This window comes from Bufo bufo, chromosome 10, assembly GCF_905171765.1.
Source record: "Bufo bufo chromosome 10, aBufBuf1.1, whole genome shotgun sequence".
NCBI lineage: Eukaryota > Metazoa > Chordata > Amphibia > Anura > Bufonidae > Bufo > Bufo bufo.
Genome location: NC_053398.1, coordinates 67,163,844 through 67,187,880, shown reverse-complemented (window position 1 = coordinate 67,187,880; position 24,037 = coordinate 67,163,844). Strand labels below are relative to the sequence as shown.

At 43.6% G+C, this 24,037-nt stretch overlaps 1 protein-coding gene across 2 annotated transcripts in view; it reads left to right on the top strand.

Annotated features, from left to right (window-relative positions):
- The window catches only part of GANAB (glucosidase II alpha subunit), a 95,591-nt gene that overhangs the window by 57,542 nt on the left and 14,012 nt on the right, over positions 1 to 24,037 (top strand). For both annotated transcript variants that reach the window (XM_040409011.1, XM_040409010.1), the window contains 13 exons: positions 101 to 336; positions 531 to 657; positions 950 to 1,029; positions 1,107 to 1,250; positions 1,363 to 1,459; positions 1,545 to 1,646; positions 1,749 to 1,992; positions 3,177 to 3,241; positions 11,701 to 11,777; positions 11,856 to 11,930; positions 12,060 to 12,173; positions 12,302 to 12,411; positions 12,507 to 12,607. In XM_040409011.1, coding sequence (XP_040264945.1) covers positions 101 to 336; positions 531 to 657; positions 950 to 1,029; positions 1,107 to 1,250; positions 1,363 to 1,459; positions 1,545 to 1,646; positions 1,749 to 1,992; positions 3,177 to 3,241; positions 11,701 to 11,777; positions 11,856 to 11,930; positions 12,060 to 12,173; positions 12,302 to 12,411; positions 12,507 to 12,607 — 1,572 coding nt within the window. The remainder of the gene's footprint in view (positions 1 to 100; positions 337 to 530; positions 658 to 949; positions 1,030 to 1,106; positions 1,251 to 1,362; positions 1,460 to 1,544; positions 1,647 to 1,748; positions 1,993 to 3,176; positions 3,242 to 11,700; positions 11,778 to 11,855; positions 11,931 to 12,059; positions 12,174 to 12,301; positions 12,412 to 12,506; positions 12,608 to 24,037) is intronic.

Here is a 24,037-nt window from a genome sequence, read left to right as displayed (position 1 = left end):
TGTGTTTTACAGTGATTTGAGTTAAAAAGATGTGTCTCCAGTGCAGGAGACTGAGAATCTCTTACATCTTTGCAAAAACGGTCTTTCCATGATTATATAGGGACCCAGGCTCTGCCACCATACTTCTCATTGGGATACCACCAGTGCCGATGGAACTACAATGATGAGGAGGATGTGCGTAATGTGGATGCTGGCTTTGATGAGCATAATCTACCTTATGATGTCATCTGGTTAGATATTGAGCATGCCGATGGAAAGAGATATTTCACCTGGGACCCTCACAAGTTCCCCACTCCAAAAAATATGCTGACTGGATTGAAAGAGAAGAGGAGGAAGGTGAGATTATTATCTATTTTATTTAAATTTTTTTCCTTGGCCTATATAATCTAGTAGTGACACCAGTTCTCACTTTTTTCTTCTTCTTTTCTTGCAAATCCTAAGTGTAAGGTCACAGTAGGCTGTGGTGGAGTTGTAGTCCTAATATATAATGTGCGGCCTTATCTTTATATTATTCCTTAACTCTATTGCAGATGGTGGTCATCGTTGATCCGCACATAAAAATAGACAGTGGTTATCGGATTCACAGCGAGATTCGTTCTCGTAATTTCTATATTAAAACCAAAGATGGAGGTGACTATGAGGGATGGTGCTGGCCAGGTAGGTCTGATGTAAAGTAAATGACATGGATGTTGGTCATAGAAATGTCATTTATTAACTGTATGACTGGATTTGGTGTTCCTATATTAGGAGTCAGAAATCTGAGAAAAACCAAACTTGTGGCATTGCCTATAAGGATAATGTGAATGTATTGGGAAGTCGCATGGAAAAGGGGTTATTGGATTTAATTCATTTATCTTCTAAAGCATATAGGAGGAAAAAGAAACCTAATGCAGTGTTGAGACACTATTGTGTATTATTAGATGTATTTTTCATGTTTTATTTCTTTTAGGCTCTGCTGCTTATCCTGACTTCACTAATCCAGATATGCGAGCCTGGTGGTCCAGTATGTTCTCATATGACCAATATGAGGTGAAATGCTGAACATTTTTCTTTGTTCTCTCCTTTTCTGTTCCTCTTTGATGCTTACTTTCGTGTTTCCTTATCAGGGATCTATGGATAATCTGTTTGTTTGGAACGATATGAATGAGCCATCTGTATTCAATGGCCCAGAAGTGACTATGCACAAAGATGCTGTACATTGGGGAGGCTGGGATCATCGGGACGTTCACAATCTTTATGGGCTGTATGTGGTGAGTATAGTTTCCTTTTCATCTAATGTTTTTCATGGAAAGGCTTGCCACTGTGTGTGTGTAGATCAAATCCTTCTGTTAGTGTTCTCTCTGATTCATTTAATATTCACAGCACCAAGCCACTGCTGAGGGCTTGATTAATCGTTCTGGAGGGAAGGAGAGGCCATTTGTCTTGACTCGAGCGTTCTTTGCTGGATCACAGCGTTATGGTAAGAGCTCTATTGGTATGTGATGAGAATCCGCTACATGGGACCTACAGTAGTTAAAATAGCAACCTCTTATTTTGTTATCCAGGTGCCGTGTGGACAGGTGATAATGCAGCAGAGTGGGAGCACTTAAAAATATCCCTCCCCATGTGCCTGAGTCTGGCTCTCGTTGGCATCTCATTTTGTGGAGGTTTGTTTTAACTTTTATTGGTGGAGGTCCATCCACTGTGACCCTCTCCAACCACTAAAACAATGTTATGAGACCCTTTAAAACTCTGTTTGACTTCAACAGCGGATGTTGGAGGATTCTTTAAGAACCCAGAGCCTGAACTAATTGTTCGCTGGTATCAGGCTGGAGCATATCAGCCTTTCTTCCGTGCCCATGCTCACTTGGACACCCCTCGACGTGAACCTTGGTTACATGGAGAAGCAAATACAGAACTTATACGTGAGGCTCTACTGCAAAGATATGCTCTCCTTCCATACTGGTATACTCTTTTCTACAACGCACATCGCGATGCAGAGCCTGTAATGAGGTAAGAGGAATGCAGAGAGTTTCGTAAAATAGAAAGCTGGAGCCTATAGTTACTAAACTCAACCATTTAGGTTTGATTTTAGCTCTGCAAGTATAGGTGACAGGTCTATACTGATAAAATGGTATTTCTTTAGTGAACATTTACTGATTTGAACAAGTACAATAAGGAATTAAAGAGGACCTTTCATTACAATAAAAAATCTAAACTAAGTATACAGACATGGAGAGCGGCATCCAGGGATCTCCCTGCACTTACTATTATCCCTGGGCGCCGCTCCGGTATCTTCAGATTTTCGGCTCAACTGGGAGGAGCCTGCTCTTGTTCTCCTGGGCGTCTCCTTCTCCCAGGCTGTAGCGCTGGCCAATCGCAGCGCTCTGCTCATAGCCTGAGAGAAAAAAAACTCTCAGGTTATGAGCTGAGTGCTACGATTGGCCAGCACTACAGCCTGGGAGAAGGAGACGCCCAGGAGAACAAGAAAAGGCTCCTCCCAGTTGAGCCGAAAATCTGAAGATACCGGAGCCTATACCGGGAGAACGGAGGGGTGCCCAGGGATAATAGTAAGTGCAGGCAGATCCCTGGGCGCCGCTCTCCATGTCTGTATACTAAATTTAGATTTTTTATCGTAATGAAAGGTCCTCTTTAAGTATATGAAATGCACATTAAAATATACATTGCACCATTATAATAGATACTTTGAGACCGATTTACTGTTGAAAATGCCCCAGTTTTTTGTCGCAATTTGAAACAAAAATCTAAAGTACATGTTTTGCAATGCATTTACCAAGTGTTCTAGAAACTTTTCTAACATTTGTACGCAGACAAAAAGGCGTGGCTTTAAAGAGGACCTTTCGTCTGTTTATCCCTAGTCTAATTAGGGTCTTACCTTTATAGGGCGGCCCCCACTGATGTCATAGCACTCCCTATTATGCCGATGGGAAGTCATTAACGAGCTAATTGAAATGCATCCTAGGAGATGCAGATACTTGATTGTCTCATGTGAGCTCCTGCATGCCCACAGAAAGGGAAGAGAGTCCTCTAAATATAAGTTAAAAGAAAAAAAGGCATTAACCTGTTTCAGATTAGAGCACATTCAGTGTGATGTCAAATTGTAAGGGGGAGAGGGGGGAAGAGGGGAGAAGAGTCTTCATGCGCTATAAGCCCTTATGATGCTTTGTATATTTTAGGCCCCTCTGGGTCGAATTTCCATCAGATGTTTCCACATTTGCTATGGATGACCAATATTTGTTGGGTAAGCATCATCCACATGTCTATACTCTGTATATTTGCATACCCTTTTAAGGACCCCTCTGTATCATGGCTCTGAGATGCGTTTGTTTTGTCCATGGATGGTTGTGTTTTTGAGAACACAATTTTACACATTATTTTGAAGCATATTTTGGGTGTCCTATTTAAAGGAGTTATGCCAACTTAGAAACTCCTCCCTTATCCACAAGGGAGTCTCGAGCACCATTTATGGATGGAGCTGCAGATCACACATGCCGCTGCTCCATTTATTACTTATTCCTAGGACTGTTGGGGATTGCCTCCATTCATACAGGGGCACGAGGCCCCCCGTTCTTGTGATCTGTAGGGGTTCCAACAAATCGGATCGGTTTCCCTATCTTTGAACTTTTTAAAGGGTTGTTTGACCCCCCCCCAAGTTAAAATAATAGACAAAATGTAGGTATCGGTGTACTGGCACTAACACTCCTAAGCAGCATGCGAGTGCACGATGTGTGCTCCTCTTTGGTCACACAGGGGAGAAGGAGGGAGTGTGTCCCTCCCTACTCACTGTGATGCGGCAGCCACAGCCACCAATGAAAACACTGAGTGGCCGATGGGGGCACGTGAGTGAGAGGGGAGAATAGGAGGGCAGGAGAGAGAAACTGTGCTATTGTCCTGCACCCATAAGATCATATGAGTGCGGGACAATAGTTCTGTAGGCGGCCCGATGTGCACAGCATCATTGTAACCTATGAAGCTGTGTGCTCCCGTGCGCAAGATCAATTCCGCTCTGGGACATATGGCCCGCTCGAGAACCTGATTATTTTGTGCAATCAGTAAAACAGGGTACAAGCGGCTATGCAAAAATATAAATGGTTTTTTATACAATAGTTTAAAATACAATCAAAAATTAATAAACGCAAATTTCAATAATATACAATTATATGAATTACCCAGAATTCACCACTATATGGTGCCAACAAAACACTACTCAACCAACACAAGAATATTATGCAATACGGCTTTAAAATATTGAGAAATATACAATCAATGGATTTTGCGAAAAACTCAAGAAAATGACAGATACGAGCCCTTGCTCCGCCCCAAAATGATGATCAATCTCAGATAATGGTAGTATTGCAACAAAACTTTTAAATTATTGGCTTGATATAAAACTAGGGACTATAAAGATTCCCAACAGAGTTTCTCCAATATTATCCCCTTCATTCAGTTATATGCATCGTAACTGAAATCAAGCGACAATATTGATGTAGCAACTAAAGTTACATATCTGGCTAAGTATCAAGCCAATTAATTTAGATCAATACTACATAAAACAAAAATATACATTACCCAAGGGTCAAGTGATGTGTCTTGGGGCAGTCGGCTCTAAAGAGTTTTTCCGATAACCCAACGCTTTCTCCAGAGATCTCCCTTTCTTTGTTTTTTTTTCTTTCTGTCCTCCCTTTTCTTCTTCTTTCTTCTTCCATCCTTCCTTCCTTTCTTCTTTCTCCTTCCCCTTCTCCCCCCAAAACTTATCAGATGAACACACCCTCCTAGTTTGGAACTTTCCAATCATTGTTGGATGGGCGTGTGCATTGATAAGGAGCATGACGTCATAATACTACCCAGAATGCACTTTTGTTACTGGTGTAGTATTAACTGCTCATATCTAGGTGGCACTGTTATATAAGCAATAATAATCATACCATTAAGGGTTAACTCATACATGCCTGATATTTTCAATACTACACACCTCTGACATCTGGAGGCCTTGTCTCAGAGCCGAGGGACAAACTTTGATACATAAATGTATACTTTGAGGAACATCTAGACAATTCTCACACTGGGATTCATGTTCAGATAAGAAATGCAATGAAGCCTCTAAATCTGCAGGTGCCGTGTATCTTCTGTCTAAATGTATAATATATTGTTACAATAACACTAGCTTTTTGAACGGCACAGTAATCTTCCCATGGACTGACTTCGGCCTACATGAAAATCCATACAAAATAGTGAATATACATCAATATTGCTCTTAAAGGCAATGAATACCCATTATAATTAAATTAAGTAGATATAACTGTAGTAATAGGAAAATGAGCGAGCACTCATACACTTGGCAACCAGATTGACATGTGCAGAAAATATTTATTAAATCCCCATAAAATACAAGTAATAAAATTTATAAGAACAATGTAGCAATAATATACAACATTACAGTCACATATATTGTGGTAGATATGATCGACACTATATTCATATGACTCAATAGTGTCGCAATTTCCTTTGGTGCAGCTTTCAATGATAAGAATAGTTAATCCTTTACTGTAGAGATTTTCTTCTGTATGGCCATACAGTATTATCGGAGGCTTTTCAATGCAGGTACATCACTTGTTTCACAATACGCGTTTCGGGTAGATTCACTCTCCCTTCCTCAGTGGTCCCACTATTACTTGTATTTTATGGGGATTTAATAAATATTTTCTGCACATGTCAATCTGGTTGCCAAGTGTATGAGTGCTCGCTCATTACTCTATTACTACATTTGCCTTTAAGAGAGGGTGGGGTGATTCCCTCTATATGAGCTTGCAGCACCATACCTTAACTACTTGCTAGTGAGCCACCACAACCTACCACTATTTTAAGTAGATATAACTGTTTACACTTATGAAAAAGCACAACATAGTAAACCTGAGATTGGGTCCCTATGTATCCATAATAGAATTTCATACACCGAATGCGTTAAAATCCATTACATTACACAATACTCAACTTTCCTGGGTGCTAATAATTCAAGCGTATGCTCACTCCAAAACAGAAACCCAGAGTAAGGCTATCTAGTAGCAGGGTTATCTAATTAATGGCAGTGGATATGTTTTTTGCTTTTATCTGTATTGCTGATAGAAAGTTATTGACCCTACTTGTCAAAAGGCAAACAGTTCAATCTCGCTATTTAGTCCATTAGGTCAGCTATTATCTTTAAGATTCTCAGCCCATGTAAAGGGCCCTTTAGTGGCTTTTTAATCTTAATTCTTTGGCACCCAATGGTTTAAATAGCGAGATTAAACGGTTTGCTTTTTGACAAGTGGGGTCAATAACTTTCTAGTGGCAATGCAGATAAGCAAAAAACAATAGTATCCACTGCCATTCATTAGTTAACCCTGCTACTATGATGCACCTAGGATTTAGAGGAGATTTTTTTTTAATGAGACCACAGATCAAACCAACAGAGCCCAAAGTTGCATCTGGTCAGACCACCCCTCCCCCAATCTTCATCAGGGTCAGAGCAGAACCCCCACCCCAAATCAGTGTCAGCATTGTCCATATTGCCTCCTTTTCTGGCTTGACGAATTTTTCCATCACCTTATACACTGCTTGTATCCAGGGGTTATGACCACCCTGCAATCCAGTGCTTGCACACTATAGGAAAGTGTGTTGGCCTATGCACACTCCCATGGTACTAGTCACTAGAGAGGCTAGTGTATTTTCCTATAGTGTGCAAGTATGGCCATCACTGCTGGATTGCAGGGTGGTCTTGACCCTTGGATACGAGCAGTGTCTAATGTGATGGAAAAATGAATCTAGCCAGCAAAGGAGGCAATATGGATGAGAATACATTAGTAAGTGCCTTGTATTAACTTCCTCTACATGATAAATGCTGTTTGCTGAAGTGAGACAACCCCTTTAACTTACCAGATCACTACTGAAATGTAGTTGTTGAAGCGTGGTGTGCTTTTCAGTGGCTAAGGCCTTTCACACGAACGATACGGATTGTGTCAGGATGTGTTCAGTGAAACTCGCACCATTTCACAAGCAAGTTCAGTCAGTTTTGTTTGCAATTCTGTTCATCTCCTAGCAGCCATCAGTGAAAGACATGGCATCCAGTTTTAATGCGTTTTTCACTGAAGCCTCATTCACTTTTTATGGGGCTTGGGCTGCATGAAAAACGCAGAATATAGAACGTGCTGCGATTCTCACACGACGCGTGAAAAAAATTTGCACAGACCTATTAAAATGAATGGGTCAGGATTCAGTGTGGGTGCTATGCGTTCACGTCGCGAATCGCACCCGTGTGGAAACTCACTCACGTGAAAGGGGCCTAAAGGGGTTGAGCAGCAATATATATTGATGTAAGATTAACCAACACTTTGGCTCCTTATGATTGCAAAAATGGTGAACGTGGGTGATGGCTTATTGGCTGTCCGAAAGGCCAAGTATTGCAATAGTTAAGTGTACTAAGAATAAAGCTGGCACTCCCACACCTGGTACATGTTCTAAAAAAAAAAACATTAGTTCAGAATTTCTGATTAGATGATAAAGGAATGAATGATATATTTACTGCTTTCGATCCCACACTAATTTATCGCAGGTCCCTCTAGTATAATAGAAACAAAAATAGAAGAGATGGAGAAATGACAGTGCCTTGCAAAAGTTCTTCCCCCCCCCCCCCCCTTTTTTTTTTTTTTTTTTTTTACTTTTTTTTGGTGCCTCACAACCTTGAATTAACATGGATTATTTGAGGATTTGCATCATTTAATTTACAGAACATGCCCACAACTTTGAAGATTTTTTTTTATTGTGAAGCAAACAACAAATAGGACAGAATAACAGAAAAAGTCAATGTGCATAACTATTCACCCCCCCTACAGTCAATACTTTGTAGAGCCACCTTTTGCAGCAATCAAAGCTCCAAGTCGCTTTGGATAAGTATCTATAAGACCTCTACGCCACACAAACAGATAATCAGAAAACTTTATTACATAATAAGATAATATCCACATAAGTCACAAAAGATGAAATACATGTACTAGGGGAGTGTAAGAAAGTGGAGACAAGGTCCCTCCAATCACAAGAATAAACTATAATAAGGCTCAACAGTCACTCCGTTACATCTAAAGTGTGACCCCCACATTACTAACAGTATACAGGTGCCAACCGGCTTCCTAAAATGTAATACCACTAAGCGAATCCACACCAGACGCAACAATGGGAACGGCTGGCTGACCCAGATAATGACCGAGAGCAATAATGTAAATAATACTACAGACCTGGATTGGAAGTAAAAAAGCGAGACTGCGAAACTGACGTCGGGCTGTTCCTTCCAATCCAGGTCTGTAGTATTATTTACATTATTGCTCTCGGTCATTATCTGGGTCAGCCAGCCGTTCCCATTGTTGGGTCTGGTGTGGATTCGCTTAGTGGTATTACTTTTTAGGAAGCCGGTTGGCACCTGTATACTGTTAGTAATGTGGTGGTCACACTTATGATGAGTGACTGTTGAGCCTTATTATAGTTTATTCCTGTGATTGGAGGGACCTTGTCTCCACTTTCTTACACTCCCCTAGTACATGTATTTTCATCTTTTGTGACGTGGATATTATCTTATTATGTAATTAAGTTTTCAGATTTTATGAGGTTGTGTGGCGTAGAGGTCTTATAGGAGTTAATGTTCTGGTTTCACGCATGGTATATGGTATGATCTATACATTGGAGTTAAAGAAGTCTCTATGAGCTTGCCACATCTTACCACTTGGATTTTTACAAAACTGCTCCAACTTCAAGTTGGATGTTTGCGCTTGTGAACAGCAATCTTTAAAGGGGTTCTGCAGTTTGTTTAAACTGATCTATCCTCTGGATAGATTATCAGCATCTGTTCGGCGGGGGTCTGACACTCGGGACCCCCGCTGATTAGCTGTTTACCGCAGGCACAGTGACATCACAACCAGTATCAATGGCCTGGGTGGGGATAAGCTCCATTCAAGTGAGCAGAGCTTAGCCCTGCCCAGGCCATTGATACTATTCGTGCGCTCCCTTGCCCTGCGCTAGATTGTGCAGGGCACGGGCTCTTTTGTGTATCATAACACACTGCCGAACGGAAACTTCCGCCCGGCAGTGTGTTCGGTGAAGTCACCAGCTCTGATGGGCGGGCTTTAGTGCTGCCCTAGCCGTTTTACTCGCTAGGGCAGTGCTAAATCCTGCCCATCAGTGCCGGTGATGTCACTGGGCTTCCTGGAAGCCCCATGGAGAGCCCCAATATGTCACCGGATCTCCAAAAAAAGCCTTTGCCCAGCGAGATTTAGCGCAGGGCAAAGGAGAGCATCGAAGCATGAACTGCTACGATGCTCAAGTCAGGGGAGCTTCCTGGGTGAAAATGGTGGTATGTCCGGGTTCAGCTCTGAACCCAGGCAACCCCTTTAAGGCTGTAATGTAACAAAATACGAAAAAAGTCAAGGGGGGGGGGGGGGAATACTTTTGCAAGGCACTGTATATGTAAAAAATATTAACATTGATAAAAATGAAGTACACTTAGTTTTTATAGTTTTCAATATTCATGTTGATCCATAGGCATATTTTGTGTTTAATGCCACATACATAAATTTATATAGTAGCCACAAGATGGCTTGTCTTCAATAGTAGTGACGGGTATTTGGTTGTGAAAAAAGTGTTGTTCAGCTTACAATATATCTTATAGCTTCAACTATGCTGTGTACCACAGTAGCTAGTTTGCTTGCTTTGCTTTTCAGCCATACCACAAGCAAATTGGCTACAGTGTTATATCTGCCGTTTAAAGAAGAGGCGGCGCTCCATGCCACTTTCTTTTCATTACACCACCCATCGTCTTGGAAGCGAGTGTCATTACAAGTACTTGCTCCATTCACTTTAAGGGGCAGATGACGCGTAGTGCAATGAAGAGGAAGTAATACTCGCATGGAGCATCGCCTTCTCTTCGAACAGCTGATCAGCAGGGGTGCTGGGTGTCAGACTGCCGCAGATCAGATATTGAAGACCAATCCTGAGGAAAGGTCATCAATATAAAAACTCTGCACAACACTTATGTTAAGTAAAATAGGGCTGGAGGGGTCAAAAAAAAAAGATTTTTTTTTTTTAACTCACCTTAATCCACTTGTTCGCGCAGCTGGCATCTCTTCTGTCTTTAACTGTGAGCAATAGGACCTTTTGATGACATCACTACGCTCATCACATGATCCATCACCATGGTGATGGATCATGTGATGGACCATGTGATGAACGCAGTGACATCATCAAAGGTCCTATTGCTTACAGTTAAAGACAGAAGAGATGCCGGCTGCGCCAACAAGTGGATTAAGGTGAGTTAAAAAAAAAAAATTTATTAACCCCTCCAGACTTATTTTACTATGCATTCTGTATTCAGAATGTATTATTTTCACTTATAACATGGTTATAAGGGAAAATAATAGCCATCTACAGAACACCGATCCCAAGCCCGAACTTCTTCTCGGGTTTGGGTACCAAACATGCGCGATTCCAAAACGCATTACAATGTTTTGCACTCGCGCGGAAAAATCACGCATGTTCCCGCAACGCATACGCACCTTTTTTCGCAACGCCCGTGTGAAACCAGCCTTAGGAATGTTAGCTCCAGTATATTCATGCCGACGTTTTGTCTTGCATTAGCTTGGGGATCAAACAACCCTTTAAAGGGGTCAAAGAATAGGGGAGGTGTATCTGATTTGTTGGGACCCCTACAGGTAACAAGAATGGTGGCTCCGTGCCCTGTATGAATGGAGCTATCCCAACAGTCCCATGAATGAGAAATGAATGGAGCGGCGGCCGTGTGCGAACTGCAGCTCCATACATACGTGGTGCTCGAGACTGACACGCAGTGTGTATATACAAAGGCCTGGTATATGTTTAAAAGAAAGAAACCAATTAACCCGTTCACTGGCACTCTGTTCCTGCTCTGACAGACCAGCCAGCTGACCAGTCCCCAAGGGATCTCAGCGGTGATGTGTCTCCAAATGGCATGTGATCACTGAGACCCTGCAGTTATGTGGCATTTGGGAAACGTCATGATTCCAGTGAATAGCTGCAAAGGTGCACATGATCAGAGAAGGGACATAGTACTTCCTGTCCACAGTAGCCTTAATGGGGTTTTCTTAGATTTTGATACTGATGACCTATCCTCAAGATAGGTCATCAGATCGGTGGTGTCAGACACCCAGGACCCCTGCCGATCAGATGTTTGAGAAGACATCAGTTCTTCTGTGAGCACCATATCCTTCTCAAGCACAGCACCATACATTGTATACCGGCTATGCTTGGTATCGCGCTTGGCTCCATTGAAGTGAATGGGCTCCATTAAAGTATCTGATCGGTGGGTGTCCTGGGACCCCACAGATCAGCTGTTTTCGGGAAGGCAGCGGCGCTCCTTACAGCTTACCAAGCACAGCGCTGTACATTGTATAGTGGCTGTGCTTGGCTATCGTGCTCAGCCCCTTTGACTTCTATGAGACTGAGCTGCTCCTAGGCCATGTGAGTGAACGTGTTGTCACTGGCCTAGGAAAAGCTGAGAGAAGGCCATGGTGCTCACAGGAGCCCCGCTGCCTTCTCAAACAGCTGATTGGCAGGGGTCCCCATGTCAGCCCCCCACCGATCAGATACTGATGACCATTACAAGTACACCCTGTAATGCATGGCTGTTTTATCTATACCGTGTAGGCTCTGCTCTTTTAGTGCACCCTGTAACGGAAGGCGGTGCTCGAGGAGTACAGATCTATCTACCTGGTACTGGAGAAGTAAGTGTACTGGTCACTTATTATGGTTGCATGATCCCTATGATCCTATCTGTTGCTCACCCCTTGTATTCTTGACAGGTCTGGTATGATGTGCACACACATCAGAAATACGAGTCTCCTCAGAAGTTATATCAGCCGGTCACCATGAGTTCAGTAAGTATCACTGTAATGATGTACAGATATGAGCTGATGCATGGTCTTACAATCTTGTATTTCTGCTTTCTTAGCGATCTCTTCCTAAATCTTGTCTGCCCTGTCTGTAAATATTGTGATCGTTTCCAGATACCAGTGTTTCAACGTGGTGGGTCTATAATCCCTCGGAAGAATAGACAGAGACGTTCCTCAGATTGCATGCAAGACGATCCATTTACTCTGTATGTGGCACTGGATCTCCGTGTAAGTTAATTTGGTATTTGAGTTCTCCATCATTGGCTGTTGTGGTAAGCTCTCTGAACTTGCTAGTGGGCTTTGTCCTGACTTCACCTCCATGAGCCTTTTCATGTGAGATGTACTCTGTATTTTAGGGAGAAGCCCAAGGTGACTTGTACTTGGATGACGGTCATAGCTTTAGTTACCAGCAAAACGAGTTCTTGTACAGAAAATTCACCTATAGCCATGGAAAGCTGACATCAAGGTGAGGTTAAGTAAATCAATTACAGAGGCATGAACAGAAGAGTGCCAGACTGCCCCTTATTAGTATGTAAGTAAAATAATTATTTCTTTCTTCAGTTCCTTGGATATTAATGGAAAATCTGAGACGCCCAGTTGGTTAGAGAGAGTCGTGATAATTGGAGCTGTAAAGCCAAACATCGTAACCCTGTATCAGCCAGGTAGGAAGCTGTTTGTTGAATACACTTCTGTATAATTATGCATTTATGACTGCTCCCTGCCCAATAATTAAATGGTTATAATCAAATATAAGTAGCATATGAGTTCTCTACCTTTCTGCATCTTACATGTACGTGGTTAAGGGTGGTATTAGAGTTTGTGCCATTTAACCACTTCAAATTCGGGCCATTTACCCCCTTCCCCACAGAGCCTAATTTAGCAAATCTGACGTGTCCCTTTACGTGGTAATAACTTTGGAACGCTTGTACTTATTCACTATTCTGAGATTATTTTCTCGTGACACATTGTACTTCATGACCGTGGTAAATTAGAAAAATTAGCAATTTTAAAAATTTAAATTTCTCTGCTTTTAAAACAGAAAATTATACCGTATAAAATATTTACTTAACATTCCCCATATGTCTCCTTTATGTTGGCATAATTTTGTAAATGTTGTGTTTTTTAAAAAAAAAATTGGGACGTTCGAAGGCTTAGAATTTTATAAGAGAGCTATAGTTTCTATATTTTATTTTTAGTTTTTTTTTAGCTATTTTCTTATGGTCTAATTTTTTGCGGGATGACGTGACTGTTTTAGGCTACTTTCACACTGGCGTTTCAGGGTCCACCTGTGAGATCCGTTTCAAGGCTCTCACAAGCGGCCCCAAACAGATCAATATAGCCCCAATGCATTCTGAATGGATAAGGATCCGTTCAGAATGCATCAGTTTTGCTCCGTTCCGCCTCCATTCCGCTCTGGAGGCGGACACCAAAACCAGCGTTTTGGTGTCCTCTGGCGGTGCAGAGCTGAACGGATCTGTCCTGACTTACAATGTAAGTCAATGGGGACGGATCCGTTTACATTGACACAATATTGGTGCAATTGTAAACTGATCCGTCCCCCATTGACTTTCAATGTAGTCAGGAGTCCCTATTAATATACCTTCGGATCTGAGTTTTCTCCAATCCGATGGTATATTTTAACTTGCGTCCCCATCACGATGTAACTCGCCTCTGTTAGAATATACCATCGGATTTGAGTTAGATTGTGAAAACTCAGATCCAACAGTATATTCTAACACCGAGGCGTTCCCATAGTGATGGGGACGCTTGAAGTTAGAATATACTAAGAACTGTGGACATAACTGCCCCCTGCTGCCTGGCAGCACCCGATCTCTTACAAGGGGCTGTGATCCGCACAATTATTTCCTCAGGTGCTGCAGCGGAGCGGCATTTCCGATCGGAGTCCTAGTTTAATCGCTGGGGCTCCGATCGGTTACCATGACAGCCAGGACGCTACTGCAGTCCTGGCTGCCATGGTTACTTAGCTTATACTTACATGCACTGTCTGTGGCTGGCCGGCGCTCCTCCTACTGGTAAGTGACAGGTCTGGCTGATCGAGGTCTATGGAAGACACAACAGCTCCTGCACTCTCCCGGCCTTGGTGGTCACATGACCACCAAGCCGGGACAGGAAGCGCATTGCTCTTCCTGATCTGTATACACAGTAATCTAGAAGGCAGGGACACCTGAGAACTGTCCCTACCTTCTCTCTGGGTTGCCCTGCTGTCAGTGACCACCTGCTCAGCAGCTGCACGATTAGCGTGCCATCTCTGAATGGACGTTCCAGAACGTCCATTCACAGATAAACATCCACCCATAGGACGATTATATCCTATGGGCGGATGTGAAGTGGTTAAAGGGTATGGATAGAGTTGAACGAAGCAAGCTTCGGATGCTTAATCCAAAGTCGATTTGTTTAAAACTTAGGCTCATCCCAATCAATACATTCTAATATTGTACGGAGATGAATCTCCGTACAGTATTATTCCGAAGTAAGTTATTCACGGAGTCACTCGTGACTTTGAATAACTTCGGTAGTTGATTTTTAAAGTGGAAAACCACTTTAAAACTTGAAAACGAACTCTGCTTCGCTTCCGACTAGTACCATGGAACCGAAGCCAAGTTTGGTTTCAAGTTTTAAAGTGGTTTTCCACTTTCACTTAGTTGCTGAATATGACATAAAGCCATCTGAGAATGGCTCCTGTTTCTGCGAGTTCTCTGCTCTTCTCTTCTTCCTTTGTCTCAGTTTTGGAACATCATGAAGGTGCATTCGCATGACCATATGTGCAGCTTGCACAGGGAGACATTTATTTCTATGTGGATGGAAAAAATGCGGACAGGACACTGATATCATCTGTGTGCTTTCCACATCCATGTGACAGCTGCAAATTATAGAACATGTCCTAGACCTTTTTTCAGTAGGGCCTGCAAAGTGTGGAATGCACATGGACTGCATCTGCAATTTGCAGAATGCAAAACTGATAGTCGTGTGAACGCACCCTGAGGTGGTTCAGGGCTTGTGTGTGTAGAGAGGGGAACGAAGTAGAGCAGCCAGTGCAGGTGATGGATAGGGTGAAAAAAAATTGCGCACTCCTTAGCATCAATGACTACCAATGCAAAAGAGAGGAGATCGCACATAAGCTGTACAAGGGAGAAAATCACTCCTGGAATTAAGCTGTGATTCCTGAGAGCTGGAGAAGACGGCAACATCCTGGTCGCACAGATCTAGTATCTGTTTTCAAATTGAATATAAAGCTCTCTGAAAATAAATCAGGGAATGAAGATTGCTGTATAATTTTTCGTTTTACTCAAGGTAACCACTTCCAAGGTTTCCAATGGCCTGTAATTATATTTTGTTTAGATATGTCATTAAAAGTGTTTTTTAAATAAGTTATTTTATTGTTTTATATGGCAAAAATCTCTCTTCTGTTATCTCTGTATAGCAGTACAACAGATTGTATTTTATGGCAGTTACATTGAACGGGAATTTAAGGGACACTGACAGGCCTTCTGAGCATAATTAGCTCTTTATATGCCCCCCTAGGTCTTATAATAAGTTCCAAATTCATATAAGTATTATCCCATTACGCCCATCTCATTAGTATTCACTTCGCTGGGCGGTATTTCTCAGTCCCCGACATTCGGAGATCATGCGCATGCGCCCGGCACCCTCGCTCGCCGGGATCACATTGCGCCAAGTGAATACTAATGAGATGGGCGTGTCTAAGGACCCGGCAGTTGGGACGCGGCTGGGCACAAATGCGCCACAAAGAACGCCCCTTGGGCAGAAAGGAGAGGTGATTATAAAGATTATTTTTAACGTTTTATAATGCGCACAGGGATAATACTTGTATGAATTTGGAACTTATTATAAGACCTAGGGGGGCATATAAAGAGCTAATTATGCTCAGAAGGCCTGTCAGTGTCCCTTTAAGTCAGAAAAGTGTAACGAGGCCACATGTAACTGCACATCTGCTGCTGAACTTTAGTCAAAGTGCAATGGCATGTGGTTTTATGTAAAATGCTGTAGTATTTGGTTTCACAGTTTTTTTAAATGTAGTTTGTGTAAGGGCTGTATTCACATCTGCATTTGGAGGCTCCTTTAGGACTCCACTATGATCAGTGGAGTCCACATGCCATTCCTTAGCGCAGGTGTGAACCCACCCTTACATGTGTTTTTAGAAGTTTCATTTTTAACCACTTCCCGGCCAGCGCTGTAATAGTACGATGCTGCAGGAAGTGACTTTCTGACCAGCGCCGTAGTACTACGATACACTAATCGGGTGCAGGAGCTGAGCCCGCCCAATCAGCTGTACCTGTTAGCTGGACCCCTGCTGTATGCGCCGGCATCAGTGAAAACACCGATGCTGGCGCATTAACCCTCACACCAGTTGCAATTAGTTGTTCCGATATAGTTTGTCCCTCTGTATAGCTACGTTATCTCAGCAGAACCGCACACAAATGCTGCACACTACAAATGCACTATATAGAAATAATATTATAGGTATATCACACCCCTGCCTCAGATTATTATTTTTTTTTTTTAGCATACCAGTTGCAATTAGTTGTTCCAATAGTGTTTGTCCCTCTGTATAGCTGCAGTATCACAGCAGAACCGCACACAACTGCTGCACAAAACAAATGCACTATAATATACTTTCTATGTTAGATGGTATGTTATAAGTATATTACACCCCTCAGTATGTCACACTTATCAATAGCACAGCTATACCAGTCCTTATACTAGTTGCTGCGAAACGACCGCCGGGCGAACCGCGGGCCATCTCGAATTGGGTTTCTACAGGAAACATTTTGAAAAGCGTCCTCCCGGTCTACTCTTAAGGCCCATTGGCTCTGAGTGCTTGACGGCTTTGCATACTTCTAAGTCCAGGGGAGTTACTGTTTAAAGGGCTTTTGTCACCCCCCCTAAACAAATTTTTCATTTTTTGGCTACTTAACCCCTTAAGGACCGGGCTCATTTTCACCTTAAGGACCAGGCTCATTTTCACCTTAAGGACCAGGCCATTTTTTGCAAATCTGACCAGTGTCACTTTAAGTGCTCATAACTTTAAAACGCTTTGACTTACCCAGGCCGTTCTGAGATTGTTTTTTCGTCACATATTGTACTTCATGACACTGCTAAAATTGGGTCAAAAAAGTTAATTTTTTTGCATAAAAAAATACAATTTTTACCGTAAATTTTGAAAAATTAGCAAATTTCAAATTTTCAGTTTCTCTACCTCTGTAATACATAGTAATACCCCCAAAAATTGTGATGACTTTACATTCCCCATATGTCTACTTCATGCTTGAATTGTTTTGGGAATGATATTTTATTTTTTGGGGATGTTACAAGGCTTAGAAGTTTAGAAGCAAATTTTGAAATTTTCAGAAATCTTCAAAATCCCACTTTTTATGGACCAGTTCAGGTTTGAAGTCATATTGTGAGGCTTAGATAATAGAAACCTCCCAAAAATGACCCCATTCTAGAAACTACACCCCTCAAGGTATTCAAAACTGTTTTTTCAAACTTTGTTAACCCTTTAGGTGTTCCACAAGAGTTAATGGCAGATGGAGAAACAATTTTGAAATTTATATTTTTTGGAAAATTTTCCAATATAATCAATTTTTTCCAGGAGTAAAACAAGGGTTAACTGCCAAACAACACTCAAAATGGGTTGCCCTGATTCTGTAGTTTGCAAAAACACCCCATATGTGGTCGTAAACTACTGTTTGGCCGAACGGTAGCACATAGAAGGAGGGGAACACCATATGGGTTTTGGAAGGCAGATTTGGCAGGACTGGTTTTGTTTATACCATGTCCCATTTGAAGCCCCCTGTTGCACCCCTAGAATAGAAATTTCAAAAAAGTGACTCCATCTAAGAAAGTACACCCCTCAAGGTATTCAAAACTGGGTTTACAAACTTTGTTAACCCTTTAGGTGTTCCACAAGAGTTAATGGCAGATGGAGAAACAATTTTGAAATTTCTATTTTTTGGAAAATTTTCCAATATAATCAATTTTTTCCAGGAGTAAAACAAGGGTTAACTGCCAAACAACACTCAAAATGGGTTGCCCTGATTCTGTAGTTTGCAAAAACACCCCATATGTGGTCGTAAACTACTGTTTGGCCGAACGGTAGCACATAGAAGGAGGGGAACACCATATGGGTTTTGGAAGGCAGATTTGGTAGGACTGGTTTTGTTTATACCATGTCCCATTTGAAGCCCCCTGTTGCACCCCTAGAATAGAAATTTCAAAAAAGTGACTCCATCTAAAAAAGTACACCCCTCAAGGTATTCAAAACTGGGTTTACAAACTTTGTTAACCCTTTAGGTGTTCCACAAGAGTTAATGGCAGATGGAGAAACAATTTTGAAATTTCTATTTTTTGGAAAATTTTCCAATATAATCAATTTTTTCCAGGAGTAAAACAAGGGTTAACTGCCAAACAACACTCAAAATGGGTTGCCCTGATTCTGTAGTTTGCAAAAACACCCCATATGTGGTCGTAAACTACTATTTGGCTAAACGGCAGGACATAGAAGAAGGGGAACGTCATTTTTGGAAGGCAGATTTTGCTGGACTGGTTTATTTACACCATGTACCCTTTCAAGCCCCCTGATGCACCCCTAGAGTAGAAACTCCATAAAAGTGACCCCATCTAGGAAACTACGGGATAAGGTGGTTGTTGTTTTGGGACTATTTTTGGGGTAAATATGATTTTTGGTTGCTCTATATTAGTCTTTTTTGAGGCAATGTAACAAAAAAATGTAATTCTAAAATTGTTTCTACATTCACTATTTGGTTTTGTGGAACACCTAAAGGGTTAACATAGTTTGTAAAGTAACTTTTGAATACCTTGAGGGGTGTAGTTTCTTAGATGGGGTCACTTTTTTGGAGTTTCTAGTCTAGGCTACATCAGGGGGGGCTTCTAATGGGACATGGTGTCAAAAAAAAAACTGTCCATCAAAATCTGCCTTCCAGAAACCATATGGAGTTCCCTTCGTTCTATGCCCTGCCGTGCGGCTATATAGCCATTTACGACCACATATGGGGTGTTTCTGCAAACTACAGAATCGGGGCAATAAATATTTAGTTTTGTTTGGCTGTTAACCCTTGCTTTATTACCGGCAAAATGGATTCAAATTGAAATTTTGCCCAAAAATTGGTGTTTTGGCACAGTTTTTATTTTATATTTTTAACACCGTTCATCCGAGGCGTTTGGTCAAAAGTTATTTTTATAGCGACGACTTTTACGCACGCGACGATGCCCAATATGTATGGCTCTCAGACTTTGGAGACACTAAGCAGGCATCCTAAAACTGCGGCCCTCCAGATATTGTAAAACTACAATTCCCACCATGCCCTGCTGATGGCTGTAGGTTGTCTGGGCATGCTGGGAGTTATAGTTTTACAACATCTGGAGGGCCGCAGTTTGAGGATGCCTGCTCTAAAACTAATATTTTTTGGGGAAAGAAAAATTGTTTCCGTGTCTCCAAAGTCTGAGAGCCATAGTGTTTTATGTTCTCTAGTGGACTGTTGAGGATTATAAAAATTTAGTACTCCATGGAAGTGTGATACTCCCTGAAGCAATTGATAATGCAGAGGCCCGGATGATCGGGGCAAGTGTCACATTGAGTAGTGGTGTCCTTCCGTATCCCCCTCTTGTGACACACTCTGCACTTTTTTTGGGTTCGTCCCTTCTTTCCAGTATGGGGGACCACACCTGGAAAGTGTTGGCCAGGGACGATCCGGGCGCCTCCAATTCCCGAGGTACTCCGGCCTGCTCTTTCCCGGTCCGAAAAGATCAGGTCTTTGAGGACTGCCTCATAGAACTGGAGGAATGTCCCTGTGCTGCCAGCGCTTCGGGATAGTACAAAAGAGTTGTACATGGCAACCTGTACCAAGTAGACCGCAACTTTTTTGTACCATGCCCGGGTTTTGCGCATGGCGTTATATGGCGTGAGGACTTGATCAGAGAGATCAACTCCTCCCATATACCGATTGTAGTCGACGATACAATCGGGCTTGAGGACCGTTGCCGCGGTACCTCGCACAGGGACAGGGGTGGTGCCGTTACCGTGGATTGTGGACAGCATAAGGACATCCCTCTTGTCCTTATACCTGACCAGCAACAGGTTTCCACTGGTAAGGGCACGGGTCTCACCCCTGGGGATAGGTACCTGGAGGGGGTAGGCAGGGAGGCCGCGTTGATTTTTCCGCACGGTCCCACAAGCGAACGTGGATCTGGCGGCAAGGGACCTGAACAAGGGAATGCTGGTATAAAAGTTATCCACGTACAAGTGGTAACCATTATCCAGCAGTGGGTACATAAGGTCCCACACGAGTTTCCCGCTAACACCCAGAGTGGGGGGACATTCTGGGGGTTCAATACGGGAATCTCGCCCCTCGTACACACGAAATTTGTAAGTGTACCCTGAGGCACTCTCACAAATTTTGTATAGCTTCACGCCATACCTCGCCCGCTTTGTGGGAATGTATTGGCGGAAACTGAGTCTCCCCTTGAACGCAACGAGAGACTCATCAACCGCGACCTCCCTTCCAGGTACGTAGGCCTGCTGAAATGTGGCCCCAAAGTGATCGATGACCGGCCGTATCTTATACAGCCGGTCATAGGCAGGATCACTTCGGGGGGGACATGCTGCATTATCGGAATAATGCAGACATTTCCGGATGGCCTCAAACCGGTGACGTATCATGACCATACTGTACAGTGGGGTCTGGTAGAGTATGTCCCCACTCCAGTATTGCCTGACACTGGGTTTTTGGACTAGACCCATATGCAGCACGAGGCCCCAAAATGTCCTCATTTCGGCTGCACTGACCGGCGTCCAGCCACCGGGTCTAGCCAAAACTGAGCCTGGGTTTTGAGCGACGAACTGTTGGGCGTACAGATTCGTCTGCTCCACCATCAAATTCACCAGTGAGTTACTGAAAAAAAAACTAAAATAGTCTATTTCAGTAAACCCCACTGTGGGAATCTGGATTCCAGGATTGCCAGCAAAATCCGGAATCTCAGGCTCAAAGTCCACTGGGGGACACCAGCTAAGTTCATCGGCAGGGGGCTCCGGTGGACTTATTTGGTGGGCCGGGAAACCAGTACGAACCCCAGGGCGGCTCGTACTAGGGTGGGCCACAGGATCCCTAGCATGTGGGGCCCCTGGCTCCGCCTGGCGGCGTCTCCGCCGCCTTGGTGGCTCATCGTCATCAGATGATGATGAGGAGGATGCGGATGACAAAAGGAATGTGGGGTCATCCTCATCCTCACTGGGGCTCTCAGAGTCGGAGGCAATCTGGGCGTATGCCTCCTCGGCCGAGAACATCCGGTGGGCCATGGGTGTGTGTGCGTGTAGGTGTGCGTGTGTGGCAAACTTTATTATATGTGCGTGTGTGTGGGGGCAACGGGTGTTCGCGTACTAAAAAGTCCAGGCAAAAAAATGGGCAAGTGTTAGAAAAAAAAAAGTTAAAACTTGCTGATCAGCGGTACAACGCTGATCAGCGGTCGGTGGGGTGGTGGGGCGGGCGATGCGCTAACAGTGGACGGACGCTAAAAAGTGCCGGCCAGTCAGCGCACGCAGAAAAAAAAAAGTGGTGGGGGGTGGGGGGTGCTGGTGGGGGGTAGGTGGGGGGGGGGGGGCAGGTGGGGGGGGGGGGGGAAGTGGCTGGTGGGGGGTGGGTGGGGGGGCAAGTGGCAGGAGGGGTCTGGGTTAGGGTTAGATGGAAGTTTGGAAGTTTGGAATAAAAGTACTTTTTTTTTTTTTTTTTCTAACTTACTTTTCCCTTCTTTCCCTGCCTAACGGTGCCTCTCCCTCACTGACCCTAACCTACCTGGGTGGCGATGGGTGCAGGAGGGTGATGGATGCCGATTAGGGGGACACAGGAGCTCGTTCTGGACGGTGCTGCACGGTCAGGGTGCTGGACAGGAAGAGGAGGGGAGAGAGGAGCGCAGGAAGTTTGAATCTCGCGCCTCTCTCCCCTGCACCAATCAGCACCCTGGACAGCGGCGTTCAGCACCAGGGCCAGCACCGCCTCTCCAAATCCTCGGACTGCGATAGGTGGTGTATAATTACGCCACCGATCGCAGTCTTTTTCCGGTTCATCGGGTCACAGGACACCCGAATGGACCGGAAACGCAGAAAACCGCAGGTCTGAATTGACCTGCGGTTTTCTGCGATCGCCGATACGGGGGGGTCAAATGACCCCCCCCTGCATTGTTACGGGATGCCGGCTGAATGATTTCAGCCGAAATCCCGTTCCGATTAACCCCTGCGGCGCCGGAGTTCCGATTTTAAGTCAGGACGTACCGGTACGTCCTCGGTCCTTAAGGACTCGGGAAATAGGGCGTACCGGTACGTCCTAGGTCCTTAAGGACTCGGGAAATAGGGCGTACCGGTACGTCCTAGGTCCTTAAGGGGTTAAAATCCTTATACTGCGATATATCAATATATAATGCTCTTACTCTTTTTCGTTCAGTAGTTTCTTCAAAAAACGGACTTTTATAATATGTAAATTACCTCTCTACCAGCAAGTAGGCCGGCTACTTGCTGGTAGCAGCCGCATCCTCCTTTAAAAAAGACGCCCCCTCCTCATGTTGATTGACAGGGCCAGCGAGAGCTCTCGTCCTCTGGCTAGCCCTGTCTGCGTTCTAAATCTCGCGCCTGCGCCGTACCGGTCTTCAGTCGGCGCAGGCGCACTGAGAGGAGGACGCTCGCTCGGCCGATGACGTTACATCTACACCCGCCGCAGGCCCACTGAGGAAGGAGCGGCCGAGCGAGCGTCCTCCTATCAGTGCGCCTGCGCCGACTAAAGATTGGTACGGCGAAGGCGCGAGATTTAAAACGCAGACGGGGCCAGCCAGAGGACGAGCGCGTTCGCTGGCCCTGTCAATCAACCTGAGGGGGCGTCATTTTGAAAGGATGCAGCTGCTACTAGCAAGTAGCCGGCCTACTTGCTGGTAGAGAGGTAATTTACATATTATAAAAGTCAGTTTTTTGAAGAAACTACAGAACGAAAATCAGTAAGAGCATTATATATTGATATATCGCAGTATAAGGAATTTAAGTAGCCCCAAAAAAAAGAGACTTTAGTGGGGTGACAGAAGCCTTTTAAGTTGTCCTGCAAAATGTCTTGATAAACTTAGGAATTCATTTTTCCTTCGATGATAGCAATCCGTCCAGGCCCTGACTCAGCAAAGCAGCCCCAAACCATGATGCCCCCGCCACCATACTTCACAGTTGGGATGAGGTTTTGATGTTGCTGTGCTGTGCCTCTTTTTCTTCACACATAGTGTTGTGTGTTTCTTCCAAACAACTCAACTTTGGTTTCATCTGTCCACAGAATATTTTGCCAGTACTGCTGTGGAACATCCAGGTGCTCTTGTGCAAACTGTAAACGTGCAGCATTCTTGTTTTTTTTAGTTTTTTTTTATTCGCTTTATTGAACACACAAAGCAAATAATAATGACAGTCTCAGTACATAATCCAATATTAATTATACATCTGTGACATCCATAAGAAGTGTACATATGACATGTGCATTACAATGTAAATAATAAATAAAAAAAACAGTAAACACCTGTGCTGTATCTGCATATTTGTGCCGTTATATCTAGCAAAAAGTCCACTTAACAAGTACAAATGAGACTTCAGACATTATATACCATTCCTAGCTGATCCAATTCGCTACATTCTATTCCCCCCACACTTCAGATTCGCCGCTGTTCAGCTTGTTCTGCTCTTAATGCCTCAGTCAGTCTGTGGGATGAGTAAGCAGTTCTCGGAGATGCACACCATATCCCCCATACCTTCTGAAATTTAGGCATGCAGCCCCTATTTTTAAAAACTATGTTCTCATATGGTATGATTGAATTGACTAGCTATTTCCACTGTGCTAAGGTGGGTGATCTGTCACCCATCCATCTCACAGCGATCGCCTTCTGCGCCAGGAACAATACTTCCCTCAGGAATATCCTAACATAATGTGAGTAAATAGTCTCATCTAATATTCCGAAAAGACAAATCTTCGGGTGTGATGGTACTGCACAGCCTAGGAGATCAGTGAGCAACTTGA